The 27,443-nt window shown below is 40.1% G+C and overlaps 1 protein-coding gene across 11 annotated transcripts in view; it reads right to left on the reverse strand.

Annotated features, from left to right (window-relative positions):
* Window positions 1–27,443, reverse strand: part of PKHD1 (PKHD1 ciliary IPT domain containing fibrocystin/polyductin) — a 443,081-nt gene that overhangs the window by 112,546 nt on the left and 303,092 nt on the right. For all 11 annotated transcript variants that reach the window (XM_070778107.1, XM_070778111.1, XM_070778110.1 and 8 more), the window contains 5 exons: window positions 12,952–13,106; window positions 11,294–11,446; window positions 4,982–5,860; window positions 3,436–3,604; window positions 1,693–1,850 (listed from right to left, as the gene is read on the reverse strand). In XM_070778107.1, coding sequence (XP_070634208.1) covers window positions 1,693–1,850; window positions 3,436–3,604; window positions 4,982–5,860; window positions 11,294–11,446; window positions 12,952–13,106 — 1,514 coding nt within the window. The remainder of the gene's footprint in view (window positions 1–1,692; window positions 1,851–3,435; window positions 3,605–4,981; window positions 5,861–11,293; window positions 11,447–12,951; window positions 13,107–27,443) is intronic.

A 27,443-nucleotide genomic window follows, 5' to 3' on the forward strand; every position in this document is an offset into this window, starting at 1 on the left:
TCAGGCGTTTAAGGCAGTCCATCCTACACACCTCCAATATACCTTCAGCCACTCACACACATGCTCAAACTTGTCCACACACTGATGGTAAGCAACATGTAATAATATCTATTGGAGTATAATGTAATAATACCTATTGGAGTATCACCACTGAATCATGTTTCACAACCAAGACAAAGAGTAGTGAAAAAATAAAATACACAGCTTTTCAACCCCACATGGTAGGCAACCACCTAAGGATTTATTGAAAGAATGATGGTATTAATGATTGAGGTACGGTCAACTAGACAAGAAACAAACTGTGGATGGGGACAGAGTTCAAGAATTCCATTTGGGGCCACGTTGAATCTGACATGCTAATTATACTTCCCAGATGTCATTTGGATATAACATACCACAGTTCATGGAGGAGTTTGGGATGGAGATATAAATTGGAGGTCATCAACATTAAATGGTACTTTCAACTCTGGACTTGGGGGCATGATAGGAAAAGAAGAGATCTGAGGATGTCTTGAAATATTCAGAACTTCAAAAGAGTAAGCAAAAGTGAAAGTGTTAGTTGCTCAGTCATGTCCAACTTTTTGCAACCCCACAGATGAGGCTCCTCCGTCCATGGGATTCTCCAGGCAAGAATACTGCAGTGGGTTGCCATTCCCTTCTCCAGGGGATCTTCCCCACCCAGAGATCGAACCTGGGTGTCCTGCATTGCAGGTGGATCCTTTACCATCTGAGCCACCAAGGAAGCCCCAAAAGAGAAAGGGAGCCTAGAAAAGAAGTCTGAAAAGAATCAACCAGTGAAGTGGGAAGAAATCTGGGGAAGTTTTTTGGATTTATTTGCTGTAGTTTTCACCTTAATGAAAATGTAAACTCAAAGTCGCATTGTTTGTGGAAGTAGAGAGATGATGATCTCTTCAGGGGTCCAGCAATCAAAACTGATAGCCGAATGGGCTTAAGTTGTAAAAGCAAGAAGAAGAAGGGATTTTATCACAGTCCCCCAAGGATAATTAGAAGATAGAGAAAGGGAAGGCAAAAAAGAAAACATGCCATCTACTCTACCACCCTTTCCAGAATGAAAGCATTTAGTTCTGATGGAAGAGAAAGATGGATTCAGAAGCCAGAGGACTGGCTTCCAAGGCAGACACTGTGAAATACTGCAGGCCCAGGTGACCAAGCTAGTGAGAGGACTGTTCCTTTCACCAGTACACAGGGGGGTGTCAGGAATCGTACCTTTGACACGGACCACAGGCAATCTCATGGAGGGCAAAACAGTGGTGTGGTGACAGCTGTTGAGCTATTAAGTGACAGCTGTAAAGCACCCAATATTCCTGGGCTTCCCTTGTGATTCAGCTGGTAAAGAATCCACCTGCAATGCGGGAGACCTGGGTTCCATCCCTGAGCTGGGAAGATCCCCTGGAGAAGGGAAAGGCTTCCTTCTCCAGTATTTTGGCCTGGAGAATTTCATGGACTGTATAGTCCATGGGGTCACAAAAAGTCAGACATGATTGAGTGACCTTCACTTCACTTCATTTCCGAGATAGACGTGAGTTGGGCAGCTCATTGGCACAGACTCCAACTCTACAGCTCAGTTCTTTTCCAGTATATTTTGTTCCCCTGGACCACACAACCAAACCACCTCAGTTCTGTTCGTGCTCCCCCTGCTAGAGTTGTCAAGTTCACATAGAACGCACTGACCTGTATTGAAGAAGGATCCAGTCCATTCTCCTTCAGTTTTAGGAAATACAGAAACTGGCGGAGGCAGACCCAGGGCTCTCCCATCCAGATCCTTAAAGAGATACTTTCCAGGGCTTTCACAATCTGATTCAGAGCAGACCAGTGTTTCTAAATCTTTCCTGTGAATATCAATAGAAAGCAACTGTCTCATTTCCATGATACGCAGCAAAAAGAAAACATACATTGGTAATGCTGACACTGTGAAAAATAAATTCAACAAAATTTTATAATAATGTGTACATAGATAAGAAATAAAATGATAGGAAAAGATATTGCACAGTTATTTGGTCAAGAAGAAAGACATTAATCAAATATTCTGGATATCAAGTTATATAATCTTAACACAGATCACTAGTTTTCTAAAATGAAAGATACAATAAATTTGTTTCTAATATTTACTAAACATAAGGTAATCATTGCTTTATGGAACTTTGGGGACTTGCAGTATTTTAAGATTATCATTATAAATATCAGTTATACTTGTACTATATATAATGTAGAAAAAAAAGATGTTTACATTCAACAAATATCTACTGAAAACCTAATACTTGTACAGTGGGGAATACAATGGTGATAAAGATAGGCACCAGAATTTAGAGTCAAGCAGGGCATATAAACAAGTTATTGGCAATTATAACACTGAATTACAGAGAATCAATGCAATTTCCTCTGGGGCTAGTATTTTTAGGTACCATTAGTAATAATATTAATTATTTATTGCATGTATACCATGTGTCAGGTATTAATAGAACAAAGAATCAAATACTAGTATCATTTAGCTTTAAAACTATTTCATCCCATAGGTAAGACATGAACATAAGGAAGACTGGACAATAGAAAAAAAAATGACAGAATAACACAAGTTGTATACCTAATAATGTTGAGGTTCTAAAAATGGTTCAGGGGAGAGCATCAAAAAGAGACTGGTCCTGGACCAAATATACAAACTTTCTAATTAAGGTGGGATTTCCTGATTCTTTTATTACAACTAAAATTTCCCCAGTGTTACAGGAGAGATGAAGCAATCCATTCTCCCTCCTTCAGACTTTCCCACTCCCTCTCATGGCAAAGAGAAAAAACAATTCCTTGTCTAGTTTTCAGACAAGGAAAAAATCAAGAGATTTTTTAATGCAACTCTAAGATCATTTGTTCATGAACAGTAGTAGTTAGGCCCGGTCTGAGTATAAATATGAGTCATATCATTCATTTTAGGGATTCCTGACAGCAGCCATGGTCTCCTTCCCCACCAGTCCCTGCACAAGGGCTCCCAAATCTCCTTCTGAAGACTGGTGATGCTGTACTCCACAGAAGATTCAAGAATTAGGGTCAATTTTTACCATTGATTCTGAAAACATCCCAGAGAAGTATCTCTAACAAAGATAAAAGAAAATTAATATCAATAAAACTTGCAATTCAGTACTTCTGCCTCTTGTGTCTGCCAGAGGACATAGCAGGGCATATCCCCGATTCAAGGGTGTGAGAAACAGTCTCTGTTTAGTGACAGAGACTGCAAAAATCATACCTCAAAGGCATGGATATAGGAGGGGAAAGAATTGGGGCTAATCAATCTGGTGTATCTTTCTAGAAAGGCTTATCTCTAATCTCATTGATGATTTTATCCTTGTTTAAAAAACATATTCAGGTACTTGGAGAATTACCAACTCCTCCATAAATTTGGCTTACTATAAATACCAAAACTGGTACCTGGTTGGCAAAGGAGGAAAGTAGAACTTGTTTTTATCTTTGATCTTTAGCATACTGGTCCTCTCTGCCATTATTGGAGGCACGATTCCAGTGTTCTCTGCATTGGGCAGAATGCAAACATCTAGATCATCACTATAGCAACTCTTCACAAAACTAGAAAAGGTCACATCTGAAAAAAATGTTTACAAAGTATTAATATTATAACATTATATCATGTAAACAACCATCCGCAAATACAGACTACATAACTAAATATTCAGAGACTAATGTCCAGGAGTAAGTTTCAGTTACTGCCCAGCATAGTTCCAGGAGTTTACATAAATCTTGACTTAAAATATCCTTAATTCTTCAAGGCTTGGACATTGTATGCAAAATAGAAGAGCATTCCAACACACTGACATCTTACAAGCAATACTTTCCATAAAAGTTTTGGTCAAAATTGAATGGGGAGTGAATACAATAGTAGAAAAGAGATCTGAGAGAGATTTTCTGCATAGGTTGCAGTATAACTCAATTTAATCCTGGCTGCCCCACCAGATTCTTAACAACCTCACTGAGGCACAACCTCCCTGTATCAATTTCCTCCTCTGTGTGATAGGAAAAACAACACCAGGCATATAATCAAATTAAATATTTCCCTGTGAAAGCTCTTCAATGTGTATAGAGCAGTGACTTTTTTTCTATTTTTTATTATTGGAATATAACTGCTTTACAATTTTGTGTTAGTCTCTGCTGTACAGTAAAGTGAATCAGCAAAGTGTGTGTGTGTGTGTGTGTGTGTGTATGTATATTCCCAATCTTGGGCTTCCCTTGTAGCTCAGTTGGTAAAGAGTCTGCCTGCAATGCAGGAGCCCCAGGTTCAATCTCTAGGTCAGAAAGATCCCCAGGCGAAGGAAATGGCAACCCACTCCAGTATTCTTGCCTGGAGAATCCCATGGACAGAGAAGCCTGGCAGGCTACAGTCTATGGGGTCACAAGAGTAGGACACGACTTAGCAACTAAGCCAACTCCACATATATACCATCCTTCTTGAATCTCACACACCCATCCCATCCTTCCAGGTCAACACAGAGCATTGAGTTGAGCTCTCTGTTCCCACTATCTGTTTTACACACAGCAGTGTATTTATGTCAAACCTAATCTCCCACCCTCCCTTCTCCGACCCTGTGTTCACAGGTCCATGCTCTATATCTGCATCTCTATTCCTGCCCTGGAACTGGGTTCATCTGTACCATTTTTCTAGATTCCACATACATTTATTACTATACAATATTTTTTCTCTTTTTTATTTACTTCACCCTGTACGGCAGGCTTGAGGTTCATCTCTACTAATGACCCAATTTTGTTCCTCAATGAACCACTCACTGTCATTATATTAATAAACCACCCCTGTGGTTATCAATGCCCAGTAGCTGATCAACTGGACAGCAAGCACCAAACTATACTGTACCCTTTGGTGATACACTTTCAAGATGCTATTAAAGGTTCTATGGGTTTTATGCACAGATGTATTAGACTACATTGCTTGGAAACCCAAAATTCTTACCTTGAAGTTTCATGATGCCTGAAATCAAATGACTGTTCCTCACTTTGTGCCATGGCTCCTGAGGCCACCGATTTGGTTCTGAGGTGAATACCGGCCACAGAATACCAACTCGACCCCCTCTGGGATTGGAAGGAGCTCGATCAGGTGATGTCAAGTGGGCAGAATGTGGTTTGACTCTGTCTTGAATGCAGTCAAAAGATGAGCTAGTGGCCACAATGACTGAATTCCTAAGCACAATCTGTAGACTTCTGATATAATACCGTGGAGCAGAAGACACATAAACTGCTGTGAAAAGGCCAACAGTATTGTCTACCAGCGTGAGGTTCTCTATTTCCATGCTGTTCTCTACTTGGAGCATAGCACCATAGTCAAAGTTCTTGAAAGCCAAGAAGCCAGAGATACCAGTGCAGCTGTCAAGTCCACTCCCCTTATAGAGATGAAGGCCATGAAGACTTGAGTGGGCCACGTTGTCAGACCAAAGAGATTCAGGAGCGGAACACCTGTGGCCTTGGATGTGAAAACCAAGTCTCTCGGAGCCTGCCACAACGTTGCCATGGAGACGGGTGTTCTTTGCCTCGTTCACTTTGATTCCTGCCACCCAAACAGGAGACCATGCTGACTGTGTCATCAGAACTACAAGGTTTTTAGAGAGAGAATAGTCCTGACCCTCCAGATCAATGCCATGGCCAGCAGTGCTAAACACCACATTGTCATTTAAAATGATCCCCTGACTGGCAGCTGCATGGATGCCCCCACCGCAACTTTGGTGCAGACTAGAAGATATTACCCAGGATCCTGTGGACACATCAGTGAGTTCAATGGATGAATACAGCGGTGACCCAAAGTTCTGAATTTCCACATTGTAAAGTTGAAGGATACCTGCAAGCAAAGTGCACATTAGCAGGTACTGTTTTGTCCCCTCAAGAGTCAGAAGGATGGTCCATTCAGTGGCATCAGGACATGCAGATTTTTCATTAAATATCATAGTTTAGTTTTAACACCAGCACTATATTTTATGTCATCGAGTCTCACTAACAAAACCTGAATCATTAAAAAATATCACAGTACTTCCTGAAAAGTTCCCTGTACATTCTTAAGAGTCTGGTCATAGGATGGAGAGGAAAATGATAGGAAGACAGGGGAAGGAGAGAGGCTTTGGGGATGGGCACAGCTAGTTTAAAGATTCTGGGTACCCGTCTTCAGGATTGGGTCAAGGAACCAACTAAGAATGAAGGGAATATGGCTTCCTGGCCACTCACCCCAAAGTCATGTCCCTTGAAGGGTCACAGCTTTACCCACAGAGATATTATATGAAAGAAAATAATGGCTAACTATATACAACATCTTAATCATTTTTAAAGAAGAGTATAAGTACAAAACTTCTGCTCAATAGATGTCCAGAAACATAACATTCTTCTTTATGAAGACATGATAAAGCCAATAATATATTTTAAGTGACCTTAAAGACTCTGAATTTTCTTTTCCTGTATTGTTATCCTAGCCACATTATATTTCCTGTTTCCTTTTCACAATAAGAGGATTTTCTACATTTTTTTAATGTCAGGGGAGGACAATGAATTATTTAGTCTTATTGGGGATTTTATTGGTTCTGTTTTAAGCAGATATTGTTAAAATACAGTATAAAATATAACCACTAGACTGATTTAAAAATATAATGAACACTAATTAGTCAGTGTATAGACTCATGATAAAATAGATAATAATATGAATATGGGGGGAAATGAGGTGAATTAATAAACATAACATCTAACTTTAATATAGCACTAATTATATACCAGGCATAAATGTATATGTGTGTGATATATATACTCTTAATTTTTGTAAAAATCCTGTGATAGATGTGGTTATCTCCATTTTACAGATAAGAAATTGAGGCAGAGACGGGTTAAGCAGCACACTCGGACTTGGACCCAGGCATACGGATGCAGAGGCTGTACTGTTAACCCCATGGAGGCTCAGCGGAGAGTATGTGTGACATGGTAGAATACAACAAACAGGTTTGCACTGAGATCCCCATGACTGGAGCACAGCCCTGTGCTACGAGAAGAGACATCATGTGTCCTTAGCTAGGAAGACCACAACTTTGACCCTCACTTCTTTTCTTTATTCTCCTTTTTTAAAGTTACTGCCCAAGGTAAACTATAAGGTTATTTCCCTCATTAAAAAGGAAGGGAGTTGTGGTGTTTCAGTATTTAAAGCACAAAGATAGTCCAGTTTTAATCCCCCACCTTCCCCACCCCCTTTTCACAGATGAGAAACCTGAACCCTTGCAAATCAATCTCTTGAAAAACCAAACTACTGTGAGGGCAAATGAAGTCTGTGTGTCTTTCTGAAGGGTCAAGCAGAATTCCACTACACCTAGATTTCTCAGAGGATGCTGGTTAGAGACACTAGCTGATGGTATGGAAATAGTCACAGAATGAGAAAACATTACAAATTATTTGTCGGGTGACACCACTTTTCAGTGTAATTTAAAGCAACCCTGGCTAGCAGCACATAGCTAAAACAGTCATGGAACCTGCCTCTGAGAACTTTGGCACAAAGCGTACCAATGCCAGTGTGTGTCCACATGTAAAAGCTTACAGACTGGAAAACAGTTCTAGAATCTCATTCAAGGCAATGTACCATTACTGTTTTACTTAGTGTGTTTTTTCTTGTCATCCTTGCACGGTTTTAATTCATGGTTTTAAATTGTATAAGATCTTTTTACCTGTGTGCATACTAATCAACAATTGAAAACTCATCAATAGTAAATACTTAAAATATCTGAGCATTCAGATGGAGAATTAAGCAACGATTTTGTTCACAACTGCTTTCCTATTTTTTCTTTATGTTTATCCTAATTCTGAGCATAACTTGTTGGGTATTACTGGTCAGAAGGAAGGGAATGACAGAAGAACCTGATTTAAAAGTGGGGATTGTTAGGCGCTGGTCTGCTTTTCTGCCCTGTAACCACTGAACACTGTAGCTGGCGTCCTTGACACCACATCTGTAGGTCTTACATCATCCAGGCTCTGGAATATGTTACAGAAAAGTGCAAGGGTTCTAAATACAATGTGGGGATCTGTACTGGATTTTGAAACAGAAAAAGGACCACAGTGGAAAAACATGTGGAATCTGGAATAATATCTTAAGTTCAGTAAACACTAGTGCAATAAGGTTAATTTACTGGCTGTCACAAATGTACCAGAGTTATATTAGATTTTCATGTTATGGAAAACAGAATGAAAGGTATACAGGAACTCTTCATACCATCTTTGCAACTTTTTTTACCAAGGACTATGTCAAGGCTGTATATTGTCACCCTGCTTATTTAACTTATATGCAGAGTACATCATGAGAAACTGGGCTGGAAGAAGCACAAGCTGGAATCAAGATTGCCGGGAGAAATATCAATCACCTCAGATATGAAGATGACACCACCCTTATGGCAGAAAGTGAAGAGGAACTCAAAAGCCTCTTGATGAAAGTGAAAGAGGAGAGTGAAAAAGTTGGCTTAAAGCTCAACATTCAGAAAACGAAGATCATGGCATCTGGTCCCATCACTTCATGGGAAATCGATGGGGAAACAGTGGAAACAGTGGCTGACTTTATTTTTTGGGCTCCAAATCACTGCAGATGGTGATTGCAGCCATGAAATTAAAAGACGCTTACTCCTTGGAAGGAAAGTTATGACCAACCTAGATAGCATATTCAAAAGCAGAGATACTACCTTGCCAACAAAGGTCCGTCTAGTCAAGACTATGGTTTTTCCAGTGGTCATGTATGGATGTGAGAGTTGGACTATGCAGAAAGCTGAGCACCAAAGAATTGATGCTTTTGAACTGTGGTGTTGGAGAAGACTCTTGAGAGTCCCTTGGACTGCAAGGAGATCCAACCAGTCCATCTTAAAGGCAATCAGCCCTGGGTGTTCTTTGGAAGGACTGATGCTAAAGCTGAAACTCCAGTACTTTGGCCACCTCATGCGAAGAGTTGACTCACTGGAAAAGACACTGATGCTGGGAGGGATTGGTGGCAGGAGGAGAAGGGGACGACAGAGGATGAGATGGCTGGATGGCATCACCGACTCAATGGACATGAGTTTGAGTGAACTCCGGGAGTTGGTGATGGACAGGGAGGCCTGGCATGCTGTGATTCATGGGGTCGCAAAGAATCTGACATGACTGAGAGACTGGACTGAACTGAAAGTGATTACAAAATTAAAAGCTTATCAACGGCTTCCGAATCAGGCTTGAATTTGAATGTTACCCTGTAAGCTGGATGACTTTTCTTACTGTTCATTTAACTCACATTTATTGAGGACCTAATACAGAGCAGTTATAATACCAAACTAAGAAAATAGGGCTGAAAACCTCAGTCTTACCCTCAAGAAGTTCTATAGCTCCTAATGGAGTTTTATGAATTAGTAGGCAATTTTATTATAGACTCTGTTTCCTCATCTATAAAACCAAGCATAAAATGTCTCTCTCACAGGGATATTAGGATTCAATGAGATAAAACAGGCATGAAAACCAGCGTAGTTCCTAGTCTATAAGAAGCATTGGATTAAGATTCTCTGTCCCTTTTCTGGGGATGTTTTAGGAGCCCCAGCCAGCAAGCCAGAGGCTCAGAACCGAGCCACCATTGCAGGTGGTGAGGGTCCAGCTTTGGTGCTCAGCTATAAAAGCCAGCCTCTTGTCCTGCTCTCGTGATCAGGTTCTAGCCTGGCCTTCAGGTACTGTGTAAAGGGGCCCGTCTTGCACTCCCTTCCTAATTCTCTGTCTTCACAAACTGCAGGGTAGATTTGTTTTTACATGACCACCACCATGACCAGGACTCAGCCTTTGTCTAGCCTTCCAGAGCAGGGTTACTCCACCTCAACATAACTGACATTTTGGTCCAGGTTATCCTTTCTTGAGGGAGACTGTCTCACACATTGTAGGCTGTTGAGCACCCACTACTAATGCAGAAGCCCCACCAAAGTTGTGACAAGCAAAATGTCTCCAGATACTGCCAAATGTCCTCTAGCCAAGAAGGGAGATCTAGATCACTTCTGTTAAAAAGTGATGAAGGGGACTTCCCTTGCAGTCCAGTGGTTAAGACTCCATGCTTCCAATGCGGAGGCGAGAAGGGGAACAAAGGTTCAATCCCTGGTCAGGAAACTAAGATCTTGCATACAGAGGAGCCTGGTGGGCTACAGTCCATTGAGTCACAAGGAGTCGGACATGACTGAGAGCAACTAACACTTTCACTTTATACCTTACCATGTGGCCAAAAAAGAAAGGAAGAAACTGATGGAGCTAGTGTTTATGGAGAGAGAGCTTGTTCTATGGACCAGAAATCCTGAACTTTTGACTTAAGGTCCAAACACCATCCTTTACCATACTGGCCACCTGATGTGAAGAACTGACACATTGGAAAAGACCCTGATACTGGGAAGGATTGAAGGCAGGAGGAGAAGGGGATGACAGAGGATGAGATGGACATCACCAACTCGATGGACATGAGTTTGAGCAAGCTCTGGTAGTTGGTGATGGAGAGGGAAGTCTGGTATGCTGCAGTCTGTGGGGTTGCAGAGTCGGACACGACTGAGTGACTGAACTGAACTGAAAACAGATGTGCCCACAAAAATTGTTCCATGCTCAGTATATGTGGGAAGTACTTAGACCCTTTACTCTAAGCCTTCTCAGAACCTTTATTATATTCATGTAGACAGTGACTTTCTAAGATGGAGCTTTATTTGACTAGGAAACAACACTGAAATCATTTTTAAGGAACCCAAGTTTCAGAAATAAGGTACCAATAAAATTATTTCACAATACCCCGGAAGAGCTAAAGCTTGAAGGAAATGAGAGAAATTGAACTGATCCCTAAAGCAGTCTAGAATATGGAAATCTTCTTACTTAAATTTACACTATTAATTTATAGCATGAGATGAGGTCTGCCATCAGATAAAGCATGCTACTGGGAAAGAGTAATAGAAATTCAGGAAAGAGATAAAATTCAAGTGGTCATTAAATCATCTACAGTTTCAAAGCAGAGGAAATTTCACATCTGCTGAAGATGGCTTTTCTTTATATTTTTTTTTCTTTCTGAGGTAAAAATATGCCTATGTGCTGATAGCTAGAATATTATTTTAACATCACATGATAATTAAGCACAGATTAGGACTGAAAATTCATAGCTTCTCAGAGCATAAATGAGCATCTATTCCAAACAGTTTGTTTTATAAATGAAAATTCCACTATTGTAATTTTGGAGGGTCCCATAGCATCCAATTCATAGTGCTTAGTAACTTAAAATTTCATTTACCTGAAAATTCTTCCACACTGGACTTCCTGAAGGACCCCACAAGTAGACCCCCTCTGCATGATGTATCACCCTGGATTTGTATGTTTCGGGTCAAAAGACCAACCTCAGCAGCCAAACGAATGTGTCGGCCACCCTCCATGACGTGGGCACTTCCTGGGGCAACAGGAAAGAAAAATTTTAAAAAACCTATTTCGGAGATCGCCAGTTAGGGACTCAGCGAACCTGACAAATGAAAACACTCGTTTCCCCGCGGAAGTCCTCCCAACATTAAGGTTTGCTTTTCCTCGGGCGGTCTCCACAAATGTCTGCTGAGAAATGAAAAAGCCCGTTCACTAGTCTCTCCTTGGGATAAGAGTGAGAGTATCTGAGCAAGAATTCATTTCTCCTCAGTCACGATGGGTACTGGGACAGGGATGTCAGGGCAGACCGGTCCAATTAGTGGGGTCCCCAAACCCTTCCCTTTAACTCGTCAGTGTGAGATTTCCGCGTTTAGTAGTGCACTGTTCCTGAACCTCTTTCTTCAGAGTGAGGAATCCCAGATCCACTGAGGCAGCGACAGGACCAAAGCAGCAGCGGCAGCGCCCTCTCCTGGCAGGTCTGAAGCTCATCTCTCTCAGAAGGAGCCTCCCCAGTCTCGCATGTTTGTTACATCGCCCCCCTCTCCCTGTATTTGTATTGCACATGTTTGCATATTACAGGCAGGGATTGATGACGAGTTATCTTTTCCCTGCCACTGTTTAGAAATAAAATCATCCTTAAAACTATAACTTAGAAAGCTTTAGACATGACCCTTCTGAAAACATGTATTTCCCTCTCAAATATCAGAAACTAAAAAGATAACCCCTTATCCCTTTATTACCCTGTTATATTACTTATTAGCTATATTTCATGGGTTAAATGCATTTATTAGACTGAACCAGGAAAGATGGTTATTTATTATTTATATGCAATGTATTTTAAGTGTATATAGTGTATTAAAATATTCAATACTTTTTTAAAAAAAGAAAGAGGTATTTGACTTTATTTATCTATAATTTCGGAGAAGGCAATGGCAACCCACTCCAGTGTTCTTGCCTGGAGAATCCCCAGAGCCTGGCGGGCTGCTGTCTACGGGGTCGCACAGAATCGGACACAACTGAAGCGACTTAGCAGCAGCAGCAGCAGCAGCATTTATAATTTGGGGCAGTAGCAGTAGTCAATACATAAAATGAACTTCATGTCAGAAAGGACACATTCCTAAGTATGGAAAAAGTAAGGAGTCATTATTTACAATAACTACCACATTCTAAGTGGTTGTGTGATTCAATGTGCCAGGAAATGAACTGGAAACTCATCTCCCATGAGGTTTATTCTGGCTTAGCCATGAAAATGCCCGGTGACCTTGAACAAGTTTCTTAACCCTTCTGCTTGCTTCTAGGCTTGCCATTATAAATAAAAAGTTAAAAAAATACCCTCACATCAAAGTATTTTTTTTTAAAAATTAGGCAATAAAATTAATGAAGGGATGGAGATAAAGCCTTCTAGGATGAGCCTAGGGCAGCAGTAAAGTATTATCCATCCCCTCTGAACGCCGGTTGGATCCAAGGTCCCCAGGCAGGTTGCTGAACACGTTTTTCTTGGCTCATTCACTTCCCTTAACTAACAAACCGAAGCCTTACCGGTGTGTCGGTGTCTGAGCCGTTCATGGATCCTAATATGGTGACCCCTGACTTCTTTCACAGTGAGGACCTCTGCTTCGTGAGGCTCATATGAAGAGGAGCTGAGGACGATCTTGTCATGGGGTCGCCAATCCACTGCGTCCTCTACTATAATTCTGAAACAGCATAAAGATCATATCAAGTACACTGACAGTGCAACTCAGATATGATCTACTCATTCCAGGGAGAAGAGGAAATCCGCTGCAACTGGCAATTCCCACCAGGGAGAGGAAAGTAGAAACATCAAGTCAAGACAGAGAAAAAAGACTTCTGCAAAACATGAATGCTAATGGAGTTCATCTCCTGGCTTACATGTATGCAATACAGGGATGGCCAAGGTATTCTATGGCCATGAAGCACCAGACAAAAGAATAGGAAAGGGTAAAATTTTGAGAGTTTAGTAATGCCCTCTCCATATGGTTTCCTAAAATGGAAGTCTACTTCCTTGATTGGGAAACAGTTCAAATAATAAAGATATTTCAGAAGGGATCTTTTCTCACATTTTCTGAAGACTTCTAATAATATTTTCAGACAATTTCTCATCACACATTTAAGGCTCATATCTTCATGGCCAAGCAGATACAGTGTGAATCCTAGAGGTTCCACTTAGTAGCTATGGGACGTTGAGAGGTCACGTCACTCTTCTGAGTTTCATATCTTCATTTGAAAAGTGACACTATTTGGAGTTTTCTCTCCTATCCCCCTGTTATTGCAGGGACAAAGGTATGCATTTCTTGAAGGTGCTATGTTCCAAGCATTGTGTTTTCATCACAATATGCAATGAGAGTTTTGTTAATTTTTGTTTTTTCTTAACTACCATTTAATAAGGTTTTTGTTCAGTCATTTGCTGCTGCCTATCTTTCCCTAGTAAATATGTCTGCTTTATCCTCCAGTTACAGTCATTACCAACTTCAACAGCATAAGTTTATATTAATCGCCTGGCTCTTTTGCTAATGTTCACACTTTAGCAAGCATTGACAATAGTGTCTCCTCTACCAGTAAAGTTTCATCCTGGCAACAGGTCCATGTGAAGGCCTTTTAATCAAGAAACATACACTGTCTGAGCAACAGTACATGCCACACACTATAGTGCTAGAGACATATGGATGAATGAGACAGATGACATTTACATTTAAAAATGACAACTTAGATTGTGACTAGAAGACATTTTTTGTTTAGTAAACATCCTTTACTAGTAGATTTTGACTAGCAGACACTAGTCTACTGTATGAGTGGAGAATTCACAGATGATTCATATATAACATTCAGTTCAGTTCAGTTCAATCGCTCAGTCGTGTCCGACTCTGCGACCCCATGAATTGCAGCACGCCAGGCCTCCCTGTCCATCACCAACTCCCGGAGTTCACCCAGACTCACGTCCATCGAGTTGGTGGTGCCATCCAGCCATCTCATCCTCTGTTGTCCCCTTCTCCTCCTGCCCCCAATCTCTCCCAGCATCAGTCTTTTCCAGTGAGTCAACTCTTCGCATGAGGTGGCCAAAGTACTGGAGTTTCAGCTTTAGCATCAGTCCTTCCAAAGAACACCCAGGGCTGATCGCCTTCAGAATGGACTGGTTGGATCTCCTTGCAGTGCAAGGGACTCTCAAGAGTCTTCTCCAACACCACAGTTCAAAAGCATCAATTCTTCAGTGCTCAGCTTTCTTCACAGTCCAACTCTCACATCCATACATGACTACTGGAAAAACCACAGCCTTGACTAGATGGACCTTTGTTGGCAAAGTAGTATCTCTGCTTTTGAATGTGCTATCTAGGTTGGTCATAACTTTCCTTCCAAGGAGTAAGTGTCTTTTAATTTCATGGCTGCAATCACCAAATGCAGTGATTTTGGAGCCCAAAAAAATAAAGTCTGACACTGTTTCCACTGTTTCCCCATCTATTTGCCATGAAGTGATGGGACCAGATGCCATGATCTTCGTTTTCTGAATGTTGAGCTTTAAGCCAACTTTTTCACTCTCCTCTTTCACTTTCATCAAGAGGCTCTTTAGTTCCTCCTCACTTTCTGCCATAAGGGTGGTGTCATCTGCGTATCTGAGGTGATTGATATTTCTCCCGGCAATCTTGATTCCAGCTTGTGCTTCTTCCAGCCCAGAATTCCTCATGATGCACTCTGCATGTAAGTTAAATAAGCAGGGTGACAATATACAGCCTTGACGTACTCCTTTTCCTATTTGGAACCAGTCTGTTGTTCCATGTCCAGTTCTAACTGTTGCTTCCTAACCTGCATATAAGTTTCTCAAGAGGTAGGTCAGGTGGTCTGGTATTCCCATCTCTTTCCAAAAAAAAAAAAGTTATAGGGGGTCATTTGTGGGCCAATGGTGTAAATTTTTTATTAACCAAAGATTGTAATTAATTTAAATCTATGTGATGTGCCTGAGGTTAAAGAGAAGAGAGACTGGAAAAGACAGAGAAAAGACTACTGTCAGTTATACAATTTTAATTAAAGAATTTAGACATGCTTTGCTGATTTGCTATGACATCCTAGAAAACTCACAGTTACAAAATAATAAAACAACCCTTAGCTTTTAAAGGCAAGGAAATCAAGATTCAGAAAGAATAAATAACAAAACTCAAGATTAGATAACTAAATGAAGTCAGAGGTTGAGTTAAGCCTAAGTCTCCTGATCAAATTCAAGTTCTTTCCATTAAATGACATCATCCTATCTGTTTGATTCTTAGCTCTTCACGTATAATAAAAAGCGAAACTCCTACATTTCATAATGACTATATTATGAATTTATATAATCTCATAAACCACGAATTTATGAGATCTGTAACTCAAACAGTAGATTATTGTGTGTGTGCGTGATCAGTCATGTCCAACTCTTTGCGACCCCATGGACTGTAGCTGGTCAGGCTCCTCTGTCCGTGGAATTATCGTGGCAAGAACACTGGAATGGGTTGCCATTTCCTTCTCCAGGGGATCTTTCCAACACAGGGATCGAACTCCAGTTTCCTGCATCACCTGAATTGGCAGGTGGATTCTTTACTGAGCCACCTGAGAACCCCACAGTGCATTATTATATAGTCATTAAAAAGCACACTATAGCAGAACACTTAATTACAGTGTTCATTTTTTTCATTGTCTGAAAAAAAGGATATAAAATAACATGCCCATTTATTTTTAATAAAAGTAATGCATGCACAGAAAAAAGAAAATAGGAAAGATGTACAGTAAAAAATGTCACCTCGCCAATGGAAGGTGAGTTTATTAGTCATTTTCACTTAAATCTAAATTTTCTAACTTACCAAGTGTATATTGAAGAAAAAATTTACTTCTTAAAAAGAAAATCAGGTGATGGATATAAAGTCACACCAAAGCCAATTAGGAGTATAACTGAAATCAATCCTTTCCTTCATGGCCAGTATTACTGGGATAATCTTTTTATTTTTTAATTATATTGTTGAATAGAGCTTTTCAGACATAGGTCATGACAATGTTCAGGAAAGTTCCTTGTGAAAAATGAGAATTAAAACTCATTCCCTAGGGAGCACAGGAGATTTATAGGGCTGTAAATTCTTCTGTGTGATACTTTAAGGATGGATGCATGCCATTATACATTTGTTGAAGCCCACAGAGCAACACAAAGTATGAACCATAATATAAACTAAGAAATAATTAGAGCCTTATCCCTCAACTCCCTTATATAAGTCCTCTGCTCCAACCTGATGAACCTGCTCACTCTGCCAAGAAATAGAAAATGTGCTTCTCACCTATCAATTAAAATATCATCTCCTGTATTCAGCTTTTCAGTCTTAAAAATTTACTGAAGCTCCTTTGCCTTCAAGAAGTCATCCCATGGGAATCTTCTCCACTGAACACCCAGTCCCATTTCTGTTCATCATTTTGACAAAACAGATACCACTGCTTTGTAAATGATTTTGTACTGTCTTCTGTGGCTACTCAGCTTTGACATTGTTATGTGTGTACTAAGCCACTTCAGTCATGTCTGACTCTTTGCAACCCTATGGACTGTAGCCCACCAGCTCCTCTGTCCATGGGAATTCTGCAGGTGAGAATACTTGAGTGGGTTGCCATTTCCTACTCCAGGAGATCTTCCCGACCCAGCGATGGAACCCACATCACTTCTGTCTCCTGCACTGGCAGGCAGGTTCTTTATCACTAGCGCCACTTGATAGTTAATATTTAGTGAAAATAGGACTATCCAGCTATGTAAACCCCAGAGCTCCTCACAATTCTCTAGGCAAAGAGAAAAGGAGTTACTGAAATTATTATTCAAACTTTACAATAAAAATATAAATGAACTTAACTTTTGTCATGATGGTTTCCAAAACCTTTCAGATCTACGAACAATTCTCTCTCCTGTATACTACTGACATCTTGAGATTCTGTATCTCTTAAGAAAATATACAAACGGCAAGGGAGCATGGCTCCTTCTCTGTCTACACAGCAATAGTGGTAAATTCAGGGAAAATTTTGGTTCCAGTATTAAGAGCCTAGAAAGTTCTGCTAGTCAAGTATCAATATTCCTTAAATTCCTTCAATTCAAAGATTCCCTCTTCCTACTTGAAGGAAGACCCATCAACCATTTCAAGAAATCCTAGCTTAAGCCTTAAGGATTTGAATCCCAGCTCGATTTCATGTGTCTGATTAATACTAATAAGAATCTTATAGCTACAGGGGAGAGGGGAGATTTGCTCGTTTTTCTGAGCAAAACACACCAAAAATAATAAATAAACCAAAAAATAAAAAGAGTTGTTTGCATCATAATTGGCTCTAAATGAAAACCATATGAGAAGAGAGAGGAAACTGAATAATCACTGCAAAAGTCTCCTGAAAGATAACTTTTGAAAAGTATAAACAAAATATCAGCAGCTTCCTTTATTTTTGCATTAAAATTTACCTAGTTTAGAGAAAAATGCAATACTTTTGGTCAAAAGAACATAATTACAAAGAATGAAACAAATATACTTACAAATTTAAAACTTTTTCCCACCATGTAAAAAGCATTCATATAGAAATACCTATAACTTAAATGAATTTAATTAAACTTTAGGGAGATCTTAATGACGACAGATGCACTTGACCATAGGTTCAGAGTGTTGGATGTCAAAATGTTCTTCCCTGAGGAATTAGAGTAGCCATAGAATTCTGATCTTTAGTAATACTGAGGCTTTTTTTTTTTTTTTAACTCCTGTTTAAACTTTCTTTTGTCAATTGCCATTGAAGTTGGCCAAGGACCCTCAGACTCCAATGAATTATGTGAGGTATTTAAAGAAACTGAATCCTGTAATGGTATTGATGGTGACAGTGATAATATGAATGGTCTTTGGGGTCAACTGTTTGTCTGCCATCCCATGCCATGCTTAGTCATGTCCAACTCTTTGAGGCCCTTTGGATTGTAGCCCATCAGGGTCTTCTGTCCATGGGATTTTTTAGGCAAGAATACTAGAGTGGGTTGCCATTTTCCTCCTCCAGTTGATCTTCCCAATCCAGGGACTGAGCCCACGTCTCCATCGGGAAAGCCCTCAACTGTTTGTCTACCTGATGTATTTTTTCCTTTGTTCCAGGAAATGCATCACATCTCTTCTGAGACCTGATCTCCTCATTCACCACACTAAGTGGTCCTAGTGAGAGCTGCACACCTTTTGCCAAAGGGTGGGCAAGGGATCCAACCTGCCTTCATTAGTTAAAATGCTTTCCCTTTTCCAGCTTTATGAGGTATAATCGAAAAATAAAGTTGTAGGGCTTCCCTTGTGGCTCAGCTGGTAAAGAATTTGCCTGCAATGAGGGAGACTTGGGTTTGATCCCTGGGTTGGGAAGATCCCCTGGAGAAGGGAATGGCTACCCACTCCAATACTGTGGCCTGGAGAATTCCATGGACTATATAGTCCATGGGGTCACAAAGAGTCAGGTATGACTGAGCAACTTTCATTCACTCACTCAAGATATTTAAAGCATATAATATGCTTATTTGATATGATATACACATTATGAAAAGATTTCCCCACTGAGCTAATTAATATGTCAGTCACCTCACACATTCACCCTTATTTTGCTATTGTTTGGTGAGAACACTCGAGTTCTACTCTCTTAGCAAGTTATACAATACAGTGCTAGCAACTGTAGTCTCCTGGACTTTTGAATTGCAACTAAGGAGAAAGAGAAATTTTCTCTCTAATGGTAAAGCTGGGAAAAGCCAATGGCTTCGGGGTTCAGTTGCACCCTACAGAATGTGGAAATCTCTTCAGTAGGAACAAGTGAGACTGAAATAGAGAAACAGGAGAGGTGGAGGGAGGGCCCGATGCAATTTCCCAAATGGATTAAGAAGGGTTGTTTTTACTTTTACTTTCCATTGAAAGAATCCTGGTTAGTGTAATAACTACCATGACGTGAGGCTGACTTGGTGCCAGAAACTGGCCTAAGTGCTTTATACACATTGATTCACTTAATCCTTATAACTACTCTATTAACCAAGTATTATTGTTTTCCTATTATAGAAAAAGAAACTGAGACTCAGAGAAAGTACTTTACCTGAAATACACTTTTAGTTAATTGCATAATTAAAAGTATTTTAATCTGCTGTCCTCAATGTTCCAGCTCATTTTCATTGTAGGAATCTATGTCCCTCCTCCCTTCCTAACTCATATGTCTTCTCCAAGCATGGAGACGATAGCCAGTTTGAGATTAGGACCCACCAGCTCATTGGACCAAAAGGAACAATCGTCTTTTGGACACTACAATGTGATCCTGAACTCCTGCTAATAAATGAATAAGGCCACCATCTCTATGTTCTAATATTTGAACTAAGTTGTTATAGTATAATCATGAGGTTTGATTAATGAGCACAAAAATAATTATAGTAATTTTCTAATTTAAATTCAATATTCTAATTTATTAGACAAGATGCCATTGAGTCAACAGGCTCCATAAGGTTTGGTTTCCAGAAAAGATCCATCAGTCCAGTGTAGCACACACTTCTTAGAACTCTTTTTTAATTTCTGTTGTGTGCTGGATGCTAAATAATACACCAAATTGATTTAAAAAAAAAAACAGTATTTTCCTCTCCTGTAGAACACTACTTGGAGGAACAGGACATGCATACCTGAAGCAGCTTAGTATCAATCACTAAGAAGCATATTTTTATTAAAATTATAAATCATAGAATCACATGTTATATTGATTCAAATGGTAGAAAATCAGTGTGTGCTGGAGGGGAGACTGAATGTCCTGTGGGAGGTGTGATGGAATCTTTAAAGATCCGTAGGAAGTGTAAAGGTAAAGAAGAGATGCAAGGGTACTTCTGACCCTCTAATCGGATTTGTCAAACATTTAGGAAGCCAGTACAGAAGCTGTTATAGAAAGGCACATGGAATGCCCAAGTGAGAGTGTAGCAGAAGGAGACACAATGAATACTCCAAACAAAGTGTACCCGCAGAGCGGCCACTGTGGCAAATAACGTAGCAGTTCCCTTAAAAACTAAAAACAGAGTTACCCTATGATCCAGCAATCCCACCCCCCCGCCACAGATCCGGAAAAGACAAAAGCTCTAACTTGGAAAGATACACGCACCCCAACATTCATAGCAGCACTATTTATAATAGTAAACAACCCAAGTGCCAAAGAACAGATGAAAAGATAGAGAAGACATGGTATGTATACACAACGGAATATTAATCAGCTATTAAAAAAAAAGAATGAAATAGTGCCATTTGCAGCAACATGGATGGACCCAGAAATTGTCATACTAAGTGCAATCAGTCAGACAGGGAAAGACAATATTTATGGTATCATTTGTATGTGTAACCCAAAATAATACAAATGAACTTATTTATGAAAGAGAAACAGACAGACGTGAAAAATAAAGTTATGGGTACCAAAGGGGATGGAGGTGTGGGATAAACTGGCAATATGGGATTAACAGATGCAGACTACCATATATAATATAAACAAGGGTTTACTGTATAGGACAGAGAACTACATTCAATATCTTATAATAAACTATAAAGAAAAGGAATATTAGAAAGACATATTAAATTGGCTTTTAATAGAAGACTCTTGAGAGTCCCTTGGACTGCAAGGAGATCCAACCAGTCCATTCTGAAGGAGATCAGCCCTGGGATTTCTTTGGAGGGAATGATGCTAAAGCTGAAACTCCAGTACTTTGGCTACCTCATGTGAAGAGTTGACTCATTGGAAAAGACTCTGATACTAGGAGGGATTGGGGGCAAGAGGAGAAGGGGATGACAGAGGATGAGATGGCTGCATGGCATCACTGACTCAATGGACGTGGGTCTCAGTGAACTCCGGGAGTTGGTGATGAACAGGGAGGCCTGGCGTGCTGCGATTCATGGGTTCGCAAAGAGTCAGACATGACTGAGTGACTGATCTGATCTGATCTGAATAGAAGGAAGATTGTAGATCAGTGTTTAAAGAAACAGGTTGATTGAGATCTGTAGTTCAGTTAATACTGTACTAATATCAACTTGTTGAATTGTATAGTCTGTGGTTATGTAAGATATCATCAAGGAAAGCTGAATCAAGGGTACATGGGAATTCTATTATTTTTGCAACTTCTTGTGAATCTTAAATTATTTCACATAAAAGGTTAAAAAAAGAAATCCATAAAATGAATGCACTATGATAACCATATATCATTATATATAAATGTATTAAAGTACGCCTCCTCAGGACTGATACTAAATAATTTTGTTTTTAATATGATTGTATTTTTAATATTTGTAGTATGTAGAACACAAAAAGTGGAATCAGACAAGCTATGGTAAAAATCCAACCTCAGAAACTATAGCTTTCTGACTTTGGAAATTTTACTTACCTTCTCCAGCCTCAGTTTTTATATCTATAAAGTGCAGATAGTAACATCTAACTTGTAGCACTGAGAAATTTAAGTTAGATAATGTATGTACGATGCTTGGTAGATGTCTGACACAGAATGAGCCTAGATGATAAGAACTCAGTAAGTGGCAGCTAGTTAATTACTATTGATAGTTTTAATTAATAAAATTGAGTTTCTTTCAGAATAGCCTATAACTTGATTCTGAATGAGGTTTTTAACACATTCTTATAAGAAAATCCATTCATATGGCTCCTGCCAAATTCCAACTTGCTAACCTGATAACAATTAAAGATTCTTATTGATTCCTGTTAGAAATGCCTCCCTGACAAATTCTTCTGAGCATCAGAAAAGCACTTCAAACTCAACATGACCAAATCTGAACTCGTCTTTTCCAACAAATTTAGTCCTCCACTAGTGAATGGTGCTGCCACCCATTTACACAAACCAGAACCAGGAAAGCACCTCACGCCCAGTTCATCCTGAGATGGAGAGGATCCTACAGTCCTTGCCCACTCCCTCCCACCATATCCTCTGCCTGCCTTTTGTCTGGGAAAACTCTAGTCAAATAAGATCAATCAGAGAAGTAAAAAATGTGGAAACAAAGAAAAACAATAAGGAGACTAAATAATAATAATATAACCATTAATCATAGTCAAGGACCTTTTCATTCTTTCTCAAAGGCTTATAGATAATATTCTAAGCCATATCCTGTGTGCTGTCTTATAGATACTAAAACACTAGGTGGAAGAAGTTAACTACATGATGACCAGACTACCCAGAACATGAGCTGCCACAATTCTGAGAACTGGCCTCAAAGAAATGGGAACAAATGGAACTTAGTTTAACTAAAAAACCAACAGGAGATGGAACAACGGACTGGTTCCAAACTGGGAAAGGAGTATGTCGAGGCTGTATATTGTCACCCTGCTTATTTAACTTATATGCGGAGTACATCATGTGAAATGCCGGGCTGGATGGAGCACAAGCTGGAATCAAGATTGCCAGGAGAAATATCAATAACCTCAGACCTGCAGATGGCACCATCCTTATGGCAGAAAGTGAGGAGGAACTAAAGAGCCTCTTGATGAAAGTGAAAGAGGAGAGTGAAAAAGTTACCTTAAAACTCAACATTCAGAAAACTAAGATCATGGCATCTGGTCCCATCACTTCATGGCAAATTGATAGGGAAACAATGGAAACAGTGACAGACTTTATTTTCTTGAGTCCAAAATCACTGCAGATGGTGATGGAAGCCATGAAATTAAAAGACGCTTGTTCCTTGAAAGAAAAGCTATGACCAACCTAGACGGCATATTAAAAAGCAGACACATTACTTTGCCAACAAAATTCTATATAGTCAAAGCTATGGTTTTTCCAGTAGTCATGTATGGATGTGAGAGTTGGACTATGAAGAAAGCTGAGCACCAAAGAATTGATGCTTTTGAACTATGGTGTTGGAGAAGACTCTTGAGAGTCCCTTGGACTGCAAGGATATCAAACCAGTCAATCTTAAAGGAAATCAACCCTGAATATTCATTGAAAGGACTGATGCTGAAGCTGAAACTCCAATACTTTAGCCACTTGATGCAAAGAACTGACTCATTGGAAAAGACCCTGATGCTGGGAAATATTGAAGGCAGGAGGAGAAGGGGATGACAGAGGATGAGATGTTTGGATGGCATCATTGACTCAATAGACATGAGTTTGAGCAAGCTCTCGGAGTTGGTGATAGACAAGGAGGCCTGGCATGTTGCAGTCCATGGGGTCGCAAAGAGTTGTACACAACTGAGTAAATGAACTGAACTGAACTTAAAACAACCAAGATGATACTGGTGAGACCACTGATGACCAATTTGCAAATGACCGGTAGAGATGACTATGCTGTTTCTGCATGCAGCGCCTCCTCCCTCCTCACACACATACACTCTGCCTATAAAAGCTTTCACCCCCTGCTTGTAAGGGAGGAAGAGTCAACCTTTAGACAGATGTCCACCACCCTCCCCACACCCTGTTGCCAGCATCTGAAATAAAGGAAACCTTGCTTTCCATCAGCTTGGCCTGTTTATTGACTTTTGAGCAGCGAGCAGCTGGACCCCACACTCTTGTGGTAACAATCCTAGAGATTTTGTCTCCTGTCTATACATCTACACACTTCTCTCCACTAGAAGTTACACTGCCTCTCACTTGCACCTCCTAAGTAGCGTCCCTAGATCTGTTTTTGGCCCCTCCTGTTGTCTGTGTTGTACCTAGAATGATTTTTTTAGACATAAAAATGTGAGTATTGGTGCTACCTCCCACCCATACAATCCCCTTCAAAGCCCAAAATAGTTGCACGATGCTATTAGGAGGCTAAACACTGAAATTCTTGATAACATCAGTGAATATAGCCCTGCCTTGTAACTAACCCTTGAAGCCCTGTCATCATGGCTTGGTCTGTTCTCTCCTCATCAACCGTCCTGGCATTCAGGTCCCTCATGTTCTCCATTCTTCTTCCCAGCACAGACTCACCTCTTGGGTCTCTTTGCCTCAATCACCTGCACTAACTCCTCCTCTATCAACTTCTTAAAAATTAGACTGGCCTCAGTCTCATGTCCAGCCTCCAGTTTTCTCCTCTCCTGGTTGATACGCTTCTAGATCAGTGACACCATCTACTTCATCAACAGGATGCCTCACTGTCATGGTCTCACTGAGCCCTATGTTCTGTATTAAACTGCCTTCTTCACATCTCGACTTGGTGTCTCCAACTTAGCACATCCCTGCCATCGTCTGTCCTGACAAGTCTGTTCCTCTCCGAATCTCCCCATCTCAGTGCATTCTTCCACCACCCACCAGGTTGATCAATCAAAAAACCAGAAGGACTCCCCCATCTCAATATTCAATTCATCAGCAATCAGACAGCATCATTTCTTCTCTCCATCTCCGCTGCCTCCTCCCCAGTCCCAGCCACCATGTTTTTTACCTCAGCTGACCTCCAGATACCCCAGCTTCTGTTCTTGTCTTCATGATACATCAATTTCATAGCACCAGTTGTTGCTGTTTAGTAGTTAAGTAGTGCTAAGTAGTGCCTGACTCTTTTGCGACCCTATGGAATGTAGCCCACCAGGCTCCTCTGTCCATGGGATTATCCTGGCAAGAATACTGGAGTGGGTTGCCATTTCCTTCTCCAGGGGATCTTCCTGACCCAGGGATAGAACCCCGTGTCTCCTGCATTGCAGGCAGATTCTTTACCACTGAGCCACCAGGAAAGTCTAAGCAATTTCAAAACCTAAATCAGATTCCATCAATTCCTCTGTAGAAAACGCTCTGTAACTTTCCCTTTGATCTCTCACATGTAAACAAGGTACCATGTGACTTGGCTTCTGTCATTTCCCTTCTCTAGAAAGATCCTCCCTGTCCACTCAGTGTAAAAGGATACACCTCATATCCCCCAGCTATCTTGGATCATACCACCCAGTTTATTTCCTTACTAGCCTGGTAGGCTGCAGTCCATGGGGTCACTAAGAGTCGGACACGACTGAGAGACTTCCCTTTCACTTTTCACTTTCATGCATTGGAGAAGGAAATGGCAACCCACTTCACTGTCCTTGCCTGGAGAATCCCAGGGACAGGGGAGCCTGGTAGGCTCTATGGGGTCTATATGTCTATGTCTATGGGGTCGCACAGAGTCGGACATGACTGAAGCGACTTCACTTTCACTTTTCACTTTCATGCATTGGAGAAGGAAATGGCAACCCACTTCACTGTCCTTGCCTGGAGAATCCCAGGGACAGGGGAGCCTGGTAGGCTCTATGGGGTCTATATGTCTATGTCTATGGGGTCACTAAGAGTCGGACACGACTGAGCGACTTCACTTTCACTTTTCACTTTCATGCATTGGAGAAGGAAATGGCAACCCACTTCACTGTCCTTGCCTGGAGAATCCCAGGGACAGGGGAGCCTGGTAGGCTCTATGGGGTCTATATGTCTATGTCTATGGGGTCGCACAGAGTCGGACATGACTGAAGCGACTTCGCAGCAGCAGCAGCACATTTTATAATCTATAACTATGTAACTATGTCCTTCATATTTTTTTATTTGCTTGTTTATTGTCTATCTCCCTCCACTAAGATGTAGACTCCCAGATGACAGCCATTTCTTCAAATTTGCCTCTAAATGTGCAGTGGTTATAGCCACACCTGGCACATAGTAAATGCTCATCAGCTCTTTATTGAATGACTAAGCGCTGTCTGCTCTGGCTACAGTACTCTTCACACACACCCTGTCCCACTTTGCTTAGTGAATGCCCACTCATCTTTCAGTCCCCACCTTTGAAATCACTCTTCAGGGAAGCCTTCTCTAACCTCAATCATTGCCTCAAGTTCTCATGTTTTCAGAATTCTATACCACCTTCCTTCATAGCCTCTATCACAGATGTAATTTTACATTACTCTTTATTTGTTTGATTAATGTCTGAGGGCAGAGATCATGTCAATTTTCACTGGTAATTGTATATTCAGGCCACTGTTCAATGTCTGACATATGGTAAGAATTCACAAAAATTGTATTGAAATATATAACAATGTTAGTATAACTACAAAAATAACAACTTTCTATTAAGATATTCTGTACTTAGAGAAAAACACACCAAAGCAGCAGCTATCTATCAATTCATCAACAGTTTCCTTGCTGTGCTATATGTCTTTCAGACATTTCTTTATTTACATATATCCATACTTAAATATTATTTTTAGTTACAAAAGTAGGCTAATATGTAATTTTTCTCCCCCATCCCCACTGCTTGTATCTCTTCCTTTTTGTCACCTGGAATTCATTCTTTTTCACTTTTGCCAATGTGAAATTTTAAAACGGTATTTAATTTTCGTTTGCTTAATATTTATTTCAGTTCTAGTACAGAACATTTTTCCATATGTTTGTTAGTCATATGCATGTCTTCTTTTGTGATTCATGCAATTCATTCAACTGTTTAGCAATTGATCTTCTGGTATTCATATTGTTTTCTTTTTATTCTTAAGAGTGCTTTACATACAAAAATATTAACCCTCCATATGTACTATTGTATATTGCAAATATTTTCTCCTTTGTCAATTGCCATTTTAATTTGTAACTGACATGTAAAAATACTGGTCTTTTTAATGTTTTCAAATCTATTATTTCTTGCTGTTATGTTTGTTGTAATTCTTGTTATGATCCCACAAGTGTTTCCTAGTTCAAAATTATATAATATTTACTTAAATGTTCTTCAGATAATTTTATGGTTTTGCTTTATAACATTTAGTCATTTTAAATTCCTCTATAATTTACAGTACACTTGCTCCTTGGAAGGAAAGCTATGACAAACCTAGACAGCGTATTAAAAAGCAGAGACATTACTTTGCCAATAAAGTTCTGTATAGTCAAATCTATGGTTTTTCCAGTAGTCATGTATGGATGTGAGAGTTGGACTACAAAGAAAGCTGAGCACCAAAGAACTGATGTTTTTGAACTGTGTCCTTTGGATTGCAAGGAGATCAAACCAGTCAATCCTAAAGGAAATCTGTCCAGAATGATGCTGAAGCTGAAGCTTCAATACTTTGGCCATCTGATGCTAAGAACTGACTCATTGGAAAAGACCCTGATG

Source organism: Bos indicus, chromosome 23 (assembly GCF_029378745.1).
Source record: "Bos indicus isolate NIAB-ARS_2022 breed Sahiwal x Tharparkar chromosome 23, NIAB-ARS_B.indTharparkar_mat_pri_1.0, whole genome shotgun sequence".
Lineage (NCBI taxonomy): Eukaryota > Metazoa > Chordata > Mammalia > Artiodactyla > Bovidae > Bos > Bos indicus.